This window comes from Pundamilia nyererei, unplaced genomic scaffold (assembly GCF_000239375.1).
Source record: "Pundamilia nyererei isolate P.nyererei 1_Seehausen unplaced genomic scaffold, PunNye1.0 scaffold00038, whole genome shotgun sequence".
NCBI lineage: Eukaryota > Metazoa > Chordata > Actinopteri > Cichliformes > Cichlidae > Pundamilia > Pundamilia nyererei.
In genome coordinates, this window is record NW_005187439.1 from 1,632,207 (window position 1) to 1,652,432 (window position 20,226).

Below are 20,226 nucleotides of genomic sequence, written 5' to 3' on the forward strand. Positions count from 1 at the left end.
TATTCGTTCTGCCGCCAGTTGCAAGACCTCACAAATTACCTTGTTGATGAACAGAGCCGATATTATTGCTGTCATCGCTGGGTGCTGTATATTGTTACCATAATTATTTGACTAAGGCCCCAGAAACTGTTTATTCAAATGGGGGACGAGTGATTTCTTAAAGATGTGCGAGTGACAGGCTTTTGGTGTGAGACCATGAAGTGTGTGTAACTGTGTAAGCCGAAGCATGCAGGAGACCCGTGCATAGTCCGTTTTTTCTCCGTAAGCAATGCATTTCTTTTCACAATGGAAACTTCAAGGACGATCTTTGCGGTCGTCGCTCGTCCTGCTACGAGAATCTCCTTATTCAGTCATTTCTAATGGAGCTGATTCTGTTGCCTCTCAGGGGGGCAGCTGTAACCTAATAGCGGTGCAGATGTTCAGTGAGAATCCGCCAGATAGTATTGAAGCGTCTTGTCAAACAGTGGGTAATGGAATTTGGTGTGTTTTGCATGTGAGTGTGTGAAGGGAGTAGTTGTTTTTAGGTCTCTCTGATGATTTTCAGTATGATCAGCTGGTTGGAATTTGAACTGGAAAGATTCAGTGACCAAAAAAAGTGGGTCTGTTGAAAGTAAAAACATAAAACAGCAACGAAAAGAATGTATCCTTTCATTCACTTGTGCGCCTGGCGTGCAACATCTTGTCATGTCATCACGTGGATTGACAAGCCAACCCTGAAAGTTGCAGCCTGGAGTCGGAGCCTGAATGCTGAAGCCCAGCTCGGCTAACAAGCTCAGATTCAGATGCTTAAAATTTAAGCTCCAGTGTGAGCTGAAGGGACAAACTAACCAGATCCCACAGCAGGTGGCCCGACACTCAGCTCACCAAGGATGCAGAGCAGATGAAAACGCACTCGAAAAAAATCATGACAAGGATTTCCAAGTGATTAAAGTGCTTTAATTTTAGCATTACACAATTCTGTTATTTCAACTTAATGTAGCTGAGTTGGATCAGCTTAATTAATCAATGATGAATCAATTTATTTACTGCAGTTGAGTCCAAGTTAATTTAAGTAAGTTGATTCAACCCATGTAAATGACATTAGTCCAACAAAAGTACTTAATGCTAATAGAAAGCCATTTATTATTGTGGAAATCCATGATTGTTTTAAGTTCATTTAAAGAGTTATTCTTTGGAGTGTTAACATGAAACTTTAATGGATTTATAACAGCTTTGGTATATCCGTCACTCCATCCATCCAGTCTCTTTCGCTTATTGTTATCAGGGTCGCCAGTGTATCGCAGGGCTAACACACAGAGACAGACAACATTTGCACTCAATTCACATCTCTGGGCAATTTAGAATCACCAGTTAACTTAACCCCACTACCTGCATGTCTTTGGACTGTGGCGTACCCAGAGAGAACCCATGGTCCCATGGCCAGTTGGTGGATTCTTGCTGTTAGCACTGGTGAAACGCCACTGCCGAGCTGTCACGCCAGACAGTAAAAAAGTAGGAAAGCTATGATTACAAGGCTTGATGCAGAATTTTCTAAGTTTTTGTCCTTGACAGGTTAAACCACAAACACGTGATGTGCGTATGCTTTTCTGCCTCTTATAACTCCAGTGATTTTCCTGTGGTTTGAAATCTTGCGTGATCTTGTGATATCACAAGTCCAGACAGTTAACCACTCTTGGAAGATTGCATCACTTCATCTCGACAAGAATAAATTTAACAAGTGTCAAGTTGTTGAATTTTGCAGATCATGTATGATTTAATTATGTTCACCATGGAAACAAAATGATTTTGGTTACCTTTTGCCTACCCCCTGCTTGGAGTGCATGGGGTAGGCCGCCATCTATAGCACTGACTGCAGTCTGGAATAGTGGAGAGGCAGCAAAATCCTCATTTATTATTTAACTTAAGTATATATGGTGTTATTTAATAATTTATTTCAAAAGGCATGGGTGCCCCTTCTGTCATGTCCCACAAATACAGTGTCAGTCTGTGGGAAAGACCAAAAAAATCTCCTTCCGTCACTGTCGTGAACACTTTATAAATCATGCACGAGTGTGCATATCATCACTGTTTCAACAGTTCTTTGAAATCAGCACGATGCGCTCAGGGGGCTGCACTGGGAAGCCTGTCCACGTGGGGGCTGCTAAAGACTAGAGTGATCCCCGCCACAGTGCATCTGCAACTTCAAGCATGGAGAAACATGCATTTTTAGTGTCTGCTGTTCCTCATTGACTGACTGGAAACAAACAGAACGACTGCACTCGAACTTAACTCAAACACAGCTGAGCACAAGTGGCTGTCTGCCACTGACCAAACCAGAAGTTAGTGTAAAGTAGGACAGAAGGGCATTTAATTGTTGGAGGTTAGAGGACTTTTCATAAAGAGGCGTGCGTTTAAATTTGACAAGCTTAGTTGTCTGGTATAACAAACCTGAGACACAAGTCAAACGCCGTCGCTCATCTGCACCTCTACAGCTTCATCCAGACAGTCTTTATAAACAAAGCCCTGGCATGTTGTCTCCGCTGTCACTGACTGGTGTTAAACTAGGCTCTCCTGAAGCGTAAACGGGGCGTAAACAGTCTCGGACGCTCAAGGAAAATGCCACTTGTGTCAAGAGTTTTGACAGTAAACACCCGGGAATGTTTACGCGTGGTTGCTCTGATTTGTTTGTTCACTTCTGGTCCTCTATAGTCAAATGGATTATAGCCGCGGACGGTTGTCTCAGCTGCAGGAACTTGGCCTCTGTCCCAGGCAACATTTCATCCTGGTCACCTTCATTCGCCGTGCTTCCCTTTCTTCACCTAAAAGCTTTAAAATGGAAGGCGATCTGCCAGCTCGCTGATTCAGCGGTCTGGTTTTAATGCTGCGGTTGGGATGCTTGAGATGTTGGTTTCAGAGAAACAGCGACTGACAGGATGAAGCGGAGGAATCTGTTTCTGGAAGAGAGCTGGCAGAACGTGCTGCACCTCAGTGTTTGACTCGAGAATTTCAGAGTGTCGCTCGGTTTTATGACGCTCCTAAAGTTAAACTCTGAAACAAGTCTAGCGTGATTTTAAGTCGCTGGAGCGTGTCATGATGACTGAACTACATAACAGCTTTTTATTATATGATGTTTCTGATTGGCTGACTAATTGTCTTTTCACCTGTGAGTAATGTTTGTAGTATTATGATAACACACTGATGCGGGACACGATCTGCACTACAGAGCAACAATGTATCACAATAGAACTCTAAGCAGGCTCTGTGTGTCCACCAGTGCAGATGATTTCCCCCTGTGGATGCCAAGTGGCAAAACAAATGTCCATGTGGGACTTGTGAGTCTACACTAGTCATCTGACACTACCCATCGATCATCTCACGATCCATCATGGGCCAATATTGCATCACCAATTCCAAATCTTGTTAATTAACTGGCGAAGTGGTAGAAACATAGTATTAGATCACAGAGAGCGCAGGTGTGTGTCCACCTGTCGGCCACCGAGTTTAGAGGGCCTGTTTTGTAGATTCAGTTATGTAACAAATGATTAGTCAGTGACTGATTTGTATTTGAAATTAATTGGAATTAATTGGAATATTGACTTTATGTGTCAGCTGGACCTTTTTTACTGTGTGCATTGTATAGTCAGTTTATTATCTTAAAGCTCCATCCAATATAGAGCTATTCACATCATATAATATAATAATTATATACACGTCATATTATATCTAAATGATCACTTTAAACCAGTTTAATTGGAAAACATTTCTGTGGTCTCTGTGTAATCATAAACCTCAGTGCAATTTTTAAATCTGTGGCATTTTGAAAAGTTAATTTCAGCCCTCTCTGCGGAAAATATTCGTACCTCATTTCAAGCATTCATTTGAGGTTCATTCAGTGTTCATTTAAAACACGTGTCAAACACAAATTGGCTGACAAATTCATCCTAACTCAAGCCCCCATTAACAGACATTAAAAACATCATAATTAATATTTTTCTATTGACTTAATTTTCATTTTCCCCATGAGCCCTAAAAATCTCTGCTGAACAGCAGGCTGAGAGGCTCTGAATGACTGAGCGTCACTGACAGCTGCTCTCAGCCCGCAGGGCCCGGCTACCAGGAATCAGACCGGCTGCTCCAGTGATTAAATCAATGCAACGTCTCAGTTCTGACGGTTGTCCTCCCCCGATCTCACACCCTTCCTTCCCTTTAGGAATACTATGACAAAGGCGAGTACGTCATCCGAGAGGGAGAGGAGGGCAGCACCTTTTACATCATCGCACAAGGAAAGGTAACGTGTCTGTCGTTTGTTGAACAAGCTGCACGAACACAAAGCCACATGATTCAAAGAGCAACTCTTTTAATTTAGGGTTATGCTAAACCTAAACTTGCTTCTGACACCGATACACTATATATTAAGAAAAGATTTAGCCTTTGTGAAGTGAAGCCAGTTCAGAAGTGCTTTAAACCTGCATTCTTTCTACTGGCCAGCAGGGGGAGATTCTTTGGGGGTGTCTTATTGACAGCGATCGTGGCTCAAGAGTTGGTAGTTCGTCTGGTAATCGGAAGGTTGCCGGTTCGAGCCCCGGCTCGGACAGTCTCGGTCGTTGTGTCCTTGGGCAAGACACTTCACCTACCGCCTACTGGTGATGGCCAGAGGGGCCGATGGCGCGATATGGCAGCCTCGCCTCTGTCAGTCTGCCCCAGGGCAGCTGTGGCTACAACTGTAGCTGCTTCCACCAGTGTGTGAATGTGAGAGTGAATGAATAATGGAATTGTAAAGCGCTTTGAGGGCCCTGAAAAGCGCTATATAAATGCAATCCATTATTATCATTATTATTAGAAGTATTTGAGAAAACGATCCAACTTCTCACTTGATTCACGACCTTAGTAAACATTTTCTTGTTGAGTTCGTGGTCTCAGTTACTGGTTGTAAGTCTTATTTATTACAGCCTGATCCTCCTTTTGCAAATTATGATTACAAATACAGTCAAAGAGTCAATAAACAAATGGGGGGCTTTGGGGCTTGGCTAACCTGTCATTCATAAGCTGTAAACTGGGATATGTTGATGCTAATAATAACCCATCGTTCTCAAAAAGAAACAAGCCGTACATCCTCGCCCTCAGCAGTCATTTCTGTGGATATTTGCTTCATAACTGAGCAGGATGCTGCTGTTGTTGCAGTTTTGGAATAAACTAATCACCAAAACCAAACTAGATCATTTTTATGAATAGCATCAGTGCATTACTACTTTTACTTTAAGAATTATTAATCAAAAATAGTAAATGCTTTCTATGTTGCCAGTCAGTCTAACTTGTCATTCATAGTTTTTGCTATTGTCAGTTATAAAAATATAAAACACATGAGCTGCACTGCAGAGATTTCTGAGACATTTTCTGCAACAATGGCACTCATTAGGGACACAAGCCATAATCCTGTCTTCCAACAATAGAATAAATCCTCAAGTCCTTTGGTGAGATAATACTACATGATGTCTCCATTGCACGGATCCGGATGCTGCTCCCGTATTTGCAGCAAAAGCTCTTGTTACTCAGCCTGAGTGCCAAACAGCTGCTCGAGCACCGCTCGACTCTCAAAGCTTTGCAGGACGTTGCTTCAATCTGGTTTCCACAAATGAAAACGACGCTGCATACAGCAGTGTTTTATAGTAAGCACATCTCCAACAAAAGAAAGAGGAGCATCTTGGTAATATACCTGCCTCATATCACGTTTAACATTTAATCATTAAGAGAGAAAATGTCCAAAAGACAAGATTAAACACACACAGAATAAGTGTCTTCCCTCAGTAACAGTCCAATATGTCGACCAGTATGTTGACCAAACTGTACGTGAGTCTGGGGAGTTGTAGGGCTATGACTCACCCGCCAGTCTGTCTGATAAGTCGGGAACCCGACACCAGAGCTGTCCACGGGGACTCTCAAAATGCCATTATGAGCTGATCCGAGACTGCAGCTCTTCAGCGCTAAGCTAACCAAACCAAACCAAACCAAAGAGAGACACATGTTGTTTGGAAAGAAGGGGGCTAATACAGGAAATGCCCCCCCCCCCCAAACGAGGGTAGAAATAACATCTGAGAGTGCCTGCCATCAGGAAAAACAGGGAAGTAAAGGTCAGTGGGGTCAAATGGGACACTTAGCTAAAGCACACTTTGACCATAACGGCTGTGATGTAATTGTGGCATTTTGTCGGCACCACGATGCCACCAGTGGGACGCTTGACCTCGGCCAGGGTGGGCCGCTGGTTTTCAGTGCTTCACAAATTACTGAAAGGTTTGACAACTCTCAGGCTGCAGGCGTGGAATGGTGGAAGCCTGCAGCTCGAGCAGGCAACAGTTTGAAGAGGAAAATCAGAGACGTCTGTTATGCAAATAATACTTCTATTCAAACAGCAAGTCAGGAAAGCATAAAGTACTTCAACACCACCACATCACACTGGGCCCATCATGTTCCATGTTAAGTACACTACTCCTTAAAAGCACATTTGTGTACGCACTGTAACATTAAATTAATAGTTAATGTAATCTTCATTATAATTCGTTCAGTTTGAGGGCCTGCTTTCACCAAACATCACTTCTGTGTAAAAAAAATAGGAGAAAAACCAGGCCATGTGTCACACAGTCGTCTAGGTGAGATGAGGGGAAATCCAAAACAATTTCGAAGAACTGTTTTAAAGTGTTAAAGCTACGTAGCTACCAGCTCCCCATCCAGCTCTGCCAGAAGTGGAGGGACACCAAGGCCTTCTCAGGCTAGCAAAGACATCTAATCTGTCCTGCAAACTGGACAAACTAGATTGAACCGAAGTAGCAAGAGAAAAAGAACAGCGATACATCATCGTCTGACAGACAGACAGGTTCTCATCTGGAAGCTTCATTAAAGGCCACGGAGGCCTGACTGTGTGGATTTATGAAGAGAGTACTGCAGACTGTATCCATGTCTTCTACAGAAAAAATGTTGAGTTTCAGACTATTTAATTTTTTTGAAGAAAACAGGTTTGTTAAAAGTCTCTGCCCGTTTAACAAACCTAGAGGGGAGGAGAGAGGATTTTAAAAACGGGTCCACGTCGACGTCGCTTTAAAAATCATGCCTGATTATACAAAATGTTAATCAGTAACTGTTATCTACGACATTTCAGATTATGTACTATTAGAGAAGACTTTAAACTAAACTCAAACATTTGGAAGGTTGTTTCAGTTCTTTAGCATTTTATGTTTTTATAATGCTTTAAAAAAAATTAGAGAAAATTAAAAGCGTCTGTAGGAGGTGAAGAGATGAACATCCAGCAAACTGTCTTGTGCAGGTGAAAGTGACCCAGACCACCGAGGCCCACAAGCTGCCACAGATCATCAACACGCTGCAGAAGGGAGACTACTTTGGAGAAAAAGCACTTATAAGGTAAAATACAGCAACAGTCAGGTCATGTCAACAAAAGACTGAAATATTCATATTCAAACAGCGTCAGGGGATGGTTGTGGACTGGTGCTATATAGATGAATATTAAAGGTAAGGATTGGGAGGTAACACAACGCAGCACCTGCTTCAATACCGAGACCAATGCTAGGATAACATAGTGCAAAACAATTAATTAGTGAATATAGACAAAATCTGAAAAATGAACCAACCACAGCTTTGGAAATCATGTGGAGCGCTCTTCGACGCATCATAAACAAACAAGAACCAGCTCACTCTCTCGGTGTTTTTAAGGGAAGGGTTTTGTTTTTGTTTTCTTTTATATGTAAGAACTAATTAGGCAGCTCATTCTTTTGTCTTTAAAGCCATAACACATAAAAAAGAAAGAAAAAGAAATGTGACATGATATTTGGATGCAAACTATGTGATGTTTAGAATCTCCTTATGCCAGTATCATTTCCTAAATGTTGCAGCAAGAAACAAAGATAGTAGAAATTAAAAACATGTTTTGAAAACCATTTTAAAAAGTATTCTATGAAAGTTTGACCTTATTTGACCTTGTAGATGAGATCAGAGGTCCAAAGTAACGTGATATTTCAGATCCCAGACATCATTCCCGATATGTTGTCAATACAAACAATGGCAATAAGAAACATAGTTTTAAGTGGCTTTATAGCACCCTCAGATCAATCTACTGACCTTAAAAGTCTGACATGATATTTTAAATCTTTAAACTTTAAAGGCTTTTTGTCAACTTTCCACCAATAAATCTGTAACCATGAATAACTTTTTATTCACTAAATTTTAGTGAATTGTTTATCAGAATGATTTAAAAATGTTTCAAGTTTTGTATTCACAGAAAAAACACACAAAAGCATAATGTGGGCAGAGGTAGAAATAGCTTCATAATGCCAAATTCACAATGAAAACAGTTGTAAAATGTACAGTTGTCTTAGTTTTTGTGTGCATGTGATTCACATCTCTTTCAGTGACGACGTCAGGTCTGCCAATATCATTGCTGATGAGAACGGGGTGGAGTGCCTCGTCATCGACAGAGAGTGAGTATTGAGATTTAAAATAATGCCTAACAGGTTGTAAAAGACATGCTTTTGTTCACCCGATAATGACTCTGAACAAAGACGCCAGTCTGTGATGAAGAACAAAGCTGTACTCTGATACATTTCAGCCGGTGTCAACATTTTCTTTTTCCAGACGTTTTCCCACAAAAATTCATTCGTTATCTCACCGTGTTCGATCACTATCAGTGATCTGAGTTCAGATTTGGAATCAGCCAACATTCCAGTGGTTCGTTTGCTAATGTGCCGATGTCTTTTTTCTAGGACATTTGATCAGACGGTGGGCACCTTCAATGAGCTGCAGAAGTACCTCCAAGGGTACGTGGCAACACTCGATCGCGACGACAAGAAGAGACATGCCAAGTAGGTGCAGTACCCGATGTTCAGGACAGTGAACAAAAATGTTCTGAGCATGGAAAAAGAAATGGGTTGCATTACAGAGAAATGACTACTTATTGCAAAACAAACTGCACATCACTGCAATGTGTAATTGTTCTCAGCTTCTGGGTTGATACAATGTCTGCAGTTTGTTAAGTTTTCGTGTTGCAAAGGAGATTCACGTTATAGTTTTTTCATGCTTAGATTTTTTACCTCTTGTTTCAGTTCAGCTGTTTTTACCAAGTTAAAGTAGAAACGTGACACACCATCCTTCCTATCCGGGGTATTTAACGAGTACTGAAAAGCTTCTGTTCTTACTGCATCCATATTGAACTTTTCCACTTCTATCAACGACTCTGTGAGCTTTACACATTCATCCCTTTTCAAACACACTCATCTTGTGCTTTACGGATAATACAGCGAGGAGAAGACTCGCTCAAAATCCTGATGAAAACATAAGCTGGTGTTCGCCATCTGAGGCACTCGTCTGTTAGTTGTTTTTTCTCTGTTAAAGTTTTCATTGGCTCACTTGTCAGCAGAGGAAATGCTCAGATATTCACTTAAATTGTAATAAATTATGATTTGAAAATTACAGACGTGAAAACTCCACTCACAGATGTACAGTAGTTATGATCTACTGCTTCTCCTGCTAAATGTTTAGGTTAAGGTAGACACTCTGTTTTTGTCTGTGTCTTCCATCCAGGAGGTCTGTGTCACGCCACCAAAGTCAGCCTCTGTCTCCTGAAGTCATCCAGCTGAAGGAACTGGTTTCCGAATTCTCTTCATCCAGGCCCTTTGATCACCTGGAGGTCATTGCTACCCTTGGGGTCGGCGGGTTTGGACGAGTAGAACTGGTAAGAGCTGACCTTTGGTGAGTTTGAGAATCTTCCAGCATTCAGTTTGGCTGCAGTAACTGAAAAAATGCAATCTGTTGGATTGAGAATGCCTACTGAAGAATATCCTATTTCTTTTTGGGGTTATTATCCATGAGCGCTGCGCAACCGGTTTTGCAGCATTTGGTTGAATCTTTGCAGAGAGTGTAGTCCTGCACACTCTTCATCCTGCTGGTTGTATCAGCAGTAACACCATCAATAAACACTAGTAACCTCCACCGTGTTCGATGGTTGATGCTCTTCTCCATCCTTTTCTCTTCCCATCATGTTAATCTTGGTTTCATCGTTGCAAAGAATCTTTTTTTCAGAATTGTGCAGGTTCTTTTAGATGTTTTCTGGCAAACTCTAATCTGACCTTCATATAGAAATTATTATTTTGATAGTGCATCAATTTACTCTACTGAAAGTTCATTAGGACGGTGTATTCATGGGTAGGAGTAAACTTAATGTTTACATGGGAACCATGCCTGCTGTTTGAGGTCTGTGCTGAGTCACACCCACCCTGTCATGTCCATCTGCAGGTGAAGGTGAAGACTGAGGATGTCACCTTTGCACTCAAGGTCATCAAAAAGAAGCACGTGGTGGACAACAGGCAGGAAGAACACATCCACTCGGAGAGGAGGATCCTCGCAGAGGCTCGCTCGCCTTTCGTAGTCAAGTGCGTCCTCTTGCCCAGCCTTGGAACTCATTTCCATTTTTTATCCTACATGATGAATCTCTGCTCCATTAGTCTGGGAACACAATGCTGCGCTTATTAGTTTTTGATGAGATCACCGTCGGGGACCTGAGCAGATTACATCTTCTCAGTGGGGTAGAATAGCAGGGGATATTGAGATGTCTGCTAAGAAAATGTGGTTATTTCTTATGAAATATTGCAACAGGAGCTTTTCTTTGTCTTTTGTGAGATTACGATGATCCGATTTCACCGTATGCAGTGGAACAGACTCTGATATTAAAGCCATTCTTCACCTTCTGTAACGCTCATCCAGCTAACCTCCTCTTCATACACTCTGTGTACCTATTTTATTCCTAATCTGTTTTCAAGACCGACGTCGGGTGATGTAAGACTTAAGGCTACGTACGGTGGCATTGTGGTGGAGTGGTTGACACCCATGCTGCAGTTTTAAGAGCCTTTAAAGCTTAATGTTGAATCACGGATGTCGATCTAGGCTCCTATTTACACTAAAATCTGAAAACATTACTTCATATATTAAGCAAGAATTTATTCATTTATGTGATAATTACAGCTCAGGCGAAATTTAATAATTTAGGTGCCCTGCTTCCCGTTTATATTTTTTTGTATTTTTGTTGCTTTTCATGGGTAATCTAGCAGCCTTCTGCTAGACCGTCAATTTTATGTTACAGTCTAAACATATACAATGATTTTTGTGCAGTTTTAGCATCATTTATCAAACAGTTTTCAAGATATAATTTTTTGAAAAACGGGCCGTTGACCCACCTGATTTTCCCCACGTTGAAATCAAGGCAGTATCAAGAAAAGTCCAGCACTCCTGCAAAGTCCAACATTTGAGGACCAGAGATGCGTTACTGTAATACTTTAATACTTTTTTCAAGTAATGAGTAAAGTAAGGGATTAGTATTGCAAAAAAAATTAGATTACCGTTACTTTCCCGTAAGCACGCTGCATTACTGCGTTACTAAATCGTGATTTTGTTTGTGAGAGTGTCTCGTGACAATGACGTTAAGCGCGTGCGACCATGCAGAGTTTAAAGCTTGGAAGTACTGACATTACTTTGATTCCGTAAAAAGTGACAAAAACATTAGCGTCCGCTGTTCACTCTGTGTGGGAAGAAAACGTATTTTTGCATAAAGTTAAAACTAATAAAACAAGTTTTCAAAAGAGACTTTTTCATTTGATTCAATTTTACATGATGGATTATGCAGAAAAACAGAATTTGGCTGAAAGGTCTATTGCTTCATTACTTATCCGGGTTGTGTATCATGTTTTCAAAAAGTAACTAAGTAATAAAGTAACTAATTACTTTTGAAAATAAGTAATTAGTAAAGGGATTACTTTTTTCTTTTTGTTACTTTCTTGGAGAAGAGCACTGTTGACCACACACTAAAACAAACAAAAGAAAATTCACATTGTAAATGACAACTACTGATTATTTTGAATGTGATATTTCAATTTAACAATACTGTTGTAAATATAGCATAAAGAATACTTTTTAATATAAAATTGTTGCCATTTTCATTCAACTTTCATGGCTGATTGAGCAAATATGACATGTTTAAAAACCAAAATATCAGTGGAGTCAAAATAGAATAAATACTAGATTTTCCAGATGGTATCGAATTATAACTCAGAAAGTGATTTGGTTAAATATGTGCAAATCTTTTAGACCTGAGAGTCTTAGCAGTTGTCTGCCCCTGATGGTTCTTTCACCAGCTGCACGTCTGGTTGTCTTCAGTCTCAAATATTGTCGGGTTCTTTATGAAACTGCGTCAACCACATAAATAAATCAAAGGAATAAAAAGACTAATGCTGATCTCAAATGATGATAAAATGGCATTTGTTGTATTTAAAGCTAAACTTGTTTGTGTTTTGTTTTCTCCAGACTGTATCGCACATTCAAGGATAACAAATATGTGTACATGCTGCTGGAGGCCTGTCTGGGTGGAGAGGTCTGGAGTCTGCTCAGGGACAGGTAGGAGATGCCAACCATTGTCTGGAGCCACTGTCCCAAAAGCTGCAAAAGGTTTTAATAGGATGTTTGGGTTTTGGTCTTCAGGGGCAGCTTTGATGAATCTGCTGCTAAATTCTGCGTGGGCTGTGTCACGGAGGCTTTCGAGTACCTCCACCGGAAAGGTGTGCTCTACAGAGACCTGAAGCCTGAGAACCTCATTCTGGATTCTGAAGGATACATCAAACTGGTGAGATTAGTTCCAGAAAGTAAACGCATTTTGTCTCAGAACCATGAAAGAACAACACTTGTCAGCATGTTCCTCCCGCTTTGATGACCAGTGCATTTCTTATAGTTTGGAGTCATCAGGCTTAATCAAAATGTGTGTTTCCAGACTCCAGGATGCAACCGTTTTGGTCTTAATTGCGACCAAAAAAGTCTGTCAGGCACAACTAAACATTTCCTTTGGTCACACCTGTGTGTGCGCCTGACATTTGGCAGGTCTGTGAGCGTTTTGCTTTGTTTTTTTCTCCACCCACGTTCTGTGTCATCCATCTAAATGCTGTGCAAATTGATGCAGCTAATTCCTCTGCTCTGCGGGTGCTGTGAGCTCTACCGTGCCCTGATCTGTGACTCACAGGTGCCTTTAGGTTTTGTGGCTTGAGTCACAAGTTTAGTGTTCTGCCGAGTACGTCATGTATTAGTGACATATGGTGAATTATTCACTAATATAAGAATGGGAGCATGGTAGCACAAGGGTTAGCAAGAAGGTCCTGGGTTCGACTTCTGGCCGCTGTCTTAATAACGTGCACCAGTGCATAGTTTAAATAGTTTGGTAATAAGCAATTAAAAGGGCAACTAAAAGAAGGGGGGAGCACTGTAACTACAGTTTTAGTGGTTACTGGCACATTTACTGAAAGCAAGTCAAACTTTGACAGCGTCACAACATTATTGCTTCATTACACATGAACACCACGTCTGCTGACCCAGCAGGGCAGTGAACAAATGCTATGACAAGCTAGTTATGGATACAGTGAGTAGAATGGATAAGAAAACAATGAATTAGGGAGAAATTCATGTCACATAAAACATTTATTTTTGATTGGTTTCTTTTTCATGTGTCTGATAAAACTGCTTCGACGTCAGGATGTTTTATGACATCTAAGCAGACATAAGCAGCACAGTGGTTTCTTAAAGAGTAAGGCTTTTAATGTAGGCAGGTATTTTTGTGGAAAAGCCTTAAAGGCTCCCCAGAGGACTTTTAAAAGTTTCAACATTACTGTATACTTGTATGCTGACAGGCTGACAGTAAACATCTCTTTAAAGACTAAACTCTCCTTTTCCAGGTCGACTTTGGCTTTGCCAAGAAGATCAGATGTGGCCAGAAGACTTGGACCTTCTGTGGCACTCCAGAGTATGTGGCACCAGAGATCATCCTCAACAAAGGCCACAACTTCAGTGTGGACTTTTGGTCTTTGGGCATCCTGGTGTTTGAGCTTCTTACCGGCAGGTTAGAGCACACGTTCTTCTGTGATTCCAATGTGCAGCAAGATCATCCTTTCACTCATCCACTTCACTCTGCCCACTGACCTGCAGTCATTTTTACACAAAGTACTGCTAAAAGCTTGCTGAATATCTGCCGATTCTTTCTTCACTCCACAGTCCTCCGTTCTCAGGAATTGACCAGATGATGACGTACACTTTCATCTTGAGAGGCATTGAGAAGATGGACTTCCCGAAGAAGATAACAAAGAGACCGGAGGACCTCATACGCAAGCTATGCAGGTACACACTCACATGCGCAGGCCGACATACCTAAAGCTTAAGTAGACACAAAATCCTCGATTCAGATTTTCAGGACAGAGTCTGATGATGGCTGATGTGCTGAGTATACCTGACACCCAGCTACATTAAACAGTTTTCTTCAAGCTCTGAACAACAGAGCAGGAAAACATAACCCAACCATCTTGGAACTAGCACAGTAATTTGGTGAAGAGTTAATTTCCTGACTTTGATCTGTTTTATAGGCGGAACCCCTCAGAGCGACTGGGCAATCTCAAAAATGGAATAACTGATATTAAGAAGCACAGGTAAGTAGGAACGGACTCATTTGTTGTGGATCTCAGCGGGAAGATTAGTTCCACAAATTAGCAGTGATTGAACATTATGGATGAAGGCTCGTGGTTTATAGCCTTTACAATTAGATAATCACTGAACAGTGTGCAAGAGCAGTCGGATGCAAACATCGTCAAGGCTTATCAAATGATTGAAATTGCCACTTGCCTTTTTCCTTTACAAAGACAGCATGAGGCTACCGCATTACAGGAAACAATATATACTCATAATGCAGGGATTAATATGTTGTTCTTAAACGTGATGCTGACCTAGTTCTCATTTTCCATACTGAGCCAGGAATAGAAGTCAAAGTCCAAGTAAAATGTACAGAAAGAGTTCTTGATCCAGATCAAGTGACATTTAACAACTTTAAATTGGGATGTTTCCTACTTTGCGTTTGTTCTGACAGAGTCAAACTCATATATGTAAATGTGAGAAGATAAATACACTTACAGATGTGTGTTTTCTCTAATGTATCTGAAGGTGGTTTAATGGCTTCAACTGGGAGGGGCTGAAGGCAAGGACGTTACCATCGCCACTGAAAAGAGAAGTAAGCTGTGATCAAACTTGTAAAACTTGTAGTTCCACGTCATGACTGAAGCGTGATTAAACTTTCAGAACAAAATATCTGTTTGCTGTTTAAAGTGTGCAGGAGACCTGTAGGCAGATTAGCCGGCTGAAACAATGATCGCGGGACTTTTTAAAAGTCAAGCGTCCCGACGTCACTTCGGCTGTCTCCGTCTCTCCTTTTGTTGTCTGAGCTGCACTTCAGTGTGAAGGCCGGGACAAAAGATAAAAGCAGCTCCCAGAGCAATTTGTCAGATTCACCACTTCATTTACACCAGCACCGCTGCCAATCTTTAGTTCACTTCTAGCTCTTTCTTCCAGCCTCCTCCTGTCTCTGTAAAATCTCTCAGGAACTTTGATGGAGTTTTATTTTTCATCCAGTTTCCATTTGTTCTGCTTTTCTTAATCTAGCATGTGCTGATTGCTTGATTTTCCCAAAGATCTTACTGTAGTTGCTTATCTGACTTTAGCCAGTCAGTGTAGAGCCCGAGGAGGTTTCTTCCAGCACAGAAATACCTGTCCCACAGCAGGCATTTCTTCCTTCTTACCCTTACGTGTGTATTATGAACGCACACCCAATGTCTTATAGCTCCTGTTGTGGAAAAATGGGCTTAATAAGGATAAAGGAGGTAACTGTCATGTGAATTCCCAGCAAGACGTGGCCATCATGCTTTCTGCCTCCTGCACACTTTATACTGTTCCACATTGGAAAAGGAAACCAGTGTCCCCCGCTCATGTGTAGTGATTTATCACGAGGGGTCACCACAGCAAGTAGTTCCACATTTGATTTAAGTTTTATTCCAGCTGCCCTTTCTGACACAACCCCAAAGGGAATTTGTATTAACCTTAAAAATGCCATGTTGAATTTTGTTGCCCCATCAGTTGTTACTATTTGATTTCAGACCAACTCAATGCTTTGCTAACCATCTCTCTCTCTCCTCTTCCTTCCTTCGCTCCATAGCTTACAGGACCAACAGATCACAGTTACTTCGACAGCTACCCTCCAGATGATGACAGTCCTCCTGATGAGCTGTCTGGTTGGGACATGGACTTCTGAGGACTTCTCCTCCATCTTTCCAACATTTTCCTTCCACTGCACACATTAACAACTAAAATCTAACAGCAAAAGTGGACTTACAGGTGACTTTACATCACCTCAGCCATGGTTTAGCAGCTTTATGATTGTCACAGATTGACAGATAATTGAAAATGGGATATTACCAAAAGGTAAACCCGTATTGCTCCTGTATCTCCATACAATATGTGCACATTTGAATGGAAGCCTTCAAAGGTGTAAAGGTTTACTGCTTGACTTTTCTTTTACTCTCTGTTTCACACTATTTTTGACAAAGATGTCGAGAAAAATCGAAGCGATTCAGAACAGTTTTAAGCTGCTCCAACAGCCGCGTCAGTGTTCAACATTCGAACAAAACTGGATGTGAAATGCACAAGCTTTTACCTCAGAGGAGTCGGGCCACCACCAAGACATTTGCCAGAAGCAGATTAAGAACATTACCAGAAAGGATTTTATTAATGCCAACAAAACAGAAGGTTCTGGTTAATGGTGCTCAGTGTCACATTAATTAGCATGAAGCTGCCTAGCTTGACATACAGGATTAATGTATTAATCGTTAACCCAGACAAAACTTCAGATGTAGCCCCGTTATGCAACAAAAAAAAGAACGATTTCTAATATTTGTGTTGAATCACATTAAGTCAGGTAAGTTAACACTCCTCAGCTGGCTAATGTTAGTGGGCTAAGAGGACACTCAGGGCTACTGTGGCTGCACAGAATCAACTAGCTCAATTTGTGGTATTACTGTGGAATATAACAGGTTCTCATAGTTAGAATAAGTAAGGTTAGCATCACAGTAGGATAAAAATTCTTTCTATACCTTCTATATGACGTACACTCATCAGCAACTGGGAGTCACAAGCCATATTATCAGTTCAACACCTCGTGCAGCCGCAGACACTCAGTAACAAAAATGCCACACAGACGGCCTAATCGGCTCACTGCAGAGTTAAACAGCTCGTTATGAAGCCGTCAGCCTGGAACCGGGTATTGGGATACACTAGGAGTAAATAATAACACTATTATAAACATTAATGAGCTTCTCTATAATCTGCTGCTGATATGTGCTGCACCAGGGTGGTGTGCTGGATAAACACCTCCACCCCATATTCAATTAAAATGTTTATTTTTATTTATATGGGCCCGGTTCACAACAGTTGTCATCTCAAGACTCATTACATTATAAGCTAAAGACCCTACAGTATTACGGAGAGAACCTCAAAGATCACATGAGGTAGAGAAGCAGAACCAGCCTCAGGGAGGGGCAAGAAACTAACCAAAACTACAGGAGAGTTGATCCCATGCAATAGGGCGATATAAACACATGGGAAGTGATAACAGCCAGCACTGTGACTGGGGATAAACTCCTCCATGTAACTGTCCCCTTGTGGAAGTTTGAGCCCCTCTGTAAAGCACAGTAACCCTGTGAGTTATTTTAGAGCTGGTGAAAGCGAACCTGTACTTTAACCAATCCTGAACGTGCACTGTTTTCTTAAAAACATCTCCCAGTGCTAATGTGGACATTTCAGGGTAGCTTTCCAGTTGGTAATACCCACAAAAAACAGTAAAAACTAAATTTATTGTGCTAACATCACATTAGAGTAACTACAGACATGCAGAAATGACAGAAATGATTCACTGCCGTGTTTGTAGTTTTAGATTTCCTGAAGTTATTGGGTACAGCTCAAGCTTTTTTAAGTTTGCCCTCAGGCACAGTACATTTTATGGATGGTCCAGAAACACTCGGATGGTGTCATCGAGCTTCATAACCGATTGCTTTGGAGGGACCAAGAGTTTATTCAGCTCAGCATTCTTTGTTATACATCATACTATTCTTATTTTCAATTCCCTAATTGCTCTTTTACTTCAGAAACATCGATGCGGCCTTTATTTCTAACAGCTAAAGGGAATTTGAGGAGATGACACTGCGTTGAAAACCAACACACGCTGGATATGTACCCCAACAGAAACATCCATGAAGCATCTGTAGCTCCTTGTGCCAACTGTGTTATCCTCACAGCCTCTTCACTTTTGTCACAGATGACAAACAAAGACAGGAACACCTTCTCTCCACTTGAATCATAAAGTGTGAGCGTCTCGCGGTGGGCTTCCTGAGCCGGAGACACGTTTGAGCCGTTGATGATGTGAGGAGGAACAGCAGAGGCCGAAGTGAGCAGAATATGTTTAGGGTTTACTGTGAGGTGATTCTGAGGAACCTGGGGTTTAAATTGGTGTGTTTTCCATTTTAAACATTTGAGGTACCACGTCTCTGTGTATATACTCAATAATATAAAGCACAAGCATCCGAAATACACAGTTTATACAATCTAACCTACTTGCTCCTTTATATAAACCTTAAAAAAACGGGTGAGTGAATTTGTAAATATCATGTATATTGTAAATGTGTCCTCTGATTGGTGAATGTATGTGTGAGTTTGGAGGAGCAGTGCTGTTTCAGGACAGAGTTTTTTAACTGCATTTACACAATCCCTTCAAACAGATCGGTTTAACATTTGAACTTTTTCATTTTATTAGTAAAGTGGCATTAACTCCAATTTCCTTTGGGCTGATCTGGAGGTTCTAGTCCACAGCAGATATTTCCTTTTCCTTTCAACAGCCCTAAAAGAGGTCTTACCTGTGGTTGGATCACACTCAAAGATGTGGGCCGTCCTACAGTGGCCCACTTGTTGCTGCAATGGAAAACCGGAGGTGGATTTAGACGTTGAATTCACAAATTCTACTGTCATTACTGCAGAGGCAGATCTGATGGTAAAAGCAGAGGCATTTTGGTTAATGGCAGTCAGCGGAGCTCTCTCTGACAAATGAAGCTAGTGGTCTGTGTGTGAGAGTGGAAGTTGTTTGTTTATTTAAATGACTCACGTCTTGCATTGTAATCAGAAGATTCTCATCACAAAAAATGGAAATGTATCATGAGTGAAAGTGCAGTTTTATGAAGGTAAATATGATGCAAAATTCGCGGGCCTGTAAGATAAGATAGATGTAGAAAACATTTTAAGTTTTGTTTTCACTTTTAAAAATGTTTCACACTCTTGTGTTACATCTACAAGCTCTCGCACGTTGCTACATGTTTACCTTCGTACAGTTTAGGCCAGCAAGCCCACGGGGTGTGATCATAAAGTTATGAGAACGGATCAATAAAAGTTTGATCCATTCTCACCTTGTTGTGCAACTTTGGACCATTTTCAGCGTGGCTGCTATTCTCTCAGAGGAAGTCCCATTATGTACTTGTACCTCTGGTATGTGCTGGATTTATTCCACCGCGTCAAAATGGTGATTCCTCAACCTTTCAGTGGGTGTGCTTCAACCTTTCAGAAAAGCAAATCTGTCGAGTGTACTTTGCACTCAAACTGGACAGCTAAAAACCTGCTAAGCTCTACCTGCAGACCCAGCTCTCATCAGCCGTGACAGTGCGAGATACAAAATCTGGGTCAGCTGGAAGCAGAAGTCTGAGGTTGGTGAGAAATCGCAGCACGGACAGTGAAATTTGTCAGAACTGGACATCCGGGGAGGGATCTAAAAATAGCAGCCACGCTGGAAGATGACTGAGAAGATGACCTTATGCGATTGGCCAAATATAAATCAGGCAAAGCTTTTAAATATTATGAATATGTTTGAAAGTTCTTAATCAAATGTTATAGTGTAATAACAGATATGTGGGGAGGCAGCTAAATAGCTGGACTTTAACACTTTAAAGTGGTTGAAGACAAAGTGATTGAACTTAACTGGACTGCTAATCAGCACACATAATGTGCTACACTGTATCTATACCTGCCTTTGTCTGACGCAATCCTGAAAATATATATATATACACTGTATATGAACAAAAAGTAAATAATCTAATAAAGGGACAAACATCCCTGTACATACAGATATACCTTTGAATTTTGGTACTTGTACCTTGTACCTCAGAAACAGATTTTGTGTTATTTTCAGGAGGTACAGAGGGAGAAAATACATGAACTTTAAGTATTTTTTTGTTTTGTTTTAAAATGGGATACAACATTTCATAACCAAAGGTTGACAAAAAATAAATACAATAAAAGTCTTGA

General features: G+C 41.0%; 1 protein-coding gene across 2 annotated transcripts in view; it reads left to right on the plus strand.

The window, feature by feature from the left end:
* The window catches only part of prkg2 (protein kinase cGMP-dependent 2), a 33,259-nt gene extending 15,508 nt beyond the window's left edge, over positions 1 to 17,751 (plus strand). Inside the window, exons 7-19 of one of the 2 annotated variants that reach the window (XM_005730555.2) lie at positions 4,190 to 4,267; positions 7,295 to 7,389; positions 8,394 to 8,462; positions 8,745 to 8,843; positions 9,562 to 9,712; positions 10,273 to 10,409; positions 12,334 to 12,423; positions 12,508 to 12,649; positions 13,746 to 13,909; positions 14,062 to 14,184; positions 14,427 to 14,489; positions 14,998 to 15,064; positions 16,043 to 17,751. In XM_005730555.2, coding sequence (XP_005730612.1) covers positions 4,190 to 4,267; positions 7,295 to 7,389; positions 8,394 to 8,462; positions 8,745 to 8,843; positions 9,562 to 9,712; positions 10,273 to 10,409; positions 12,334 to 12,423; positions 12,508 to 12,649; positions 13,746 to 13,909; positions 14,062 to 14,184; positions 14,427 to 14,489; positions 14,998 to 15,064; positions 16,043 to 16,138 — 1,374 coding nt within the window. In that variant the 3' untranslated portion in view covers positions 16,139 to 17,751. The remainder of the gene's footprint in view (positions 1 to 4,189; positions 4,268 to 7,294; positions 7,390 to 8,393; positions 8,463 to 8,744; positions 8,844 to 9,561; positions 9,713 to 10,272; positions 10,410 to 12,333; positions 12,424 to 12,507; positions 12,650 to 13,745; positions 13,910 to 14,061; positions 14,185 to 14,426; positions 14,490 to 14,997; positions 15,065 to 16,042) is intronic. The other variant, XM_005730556.1, reaches the window with a different exon arrangement.
* Positions 17,752 to 20,226: the final 2,475 nt, after the last annotated feature.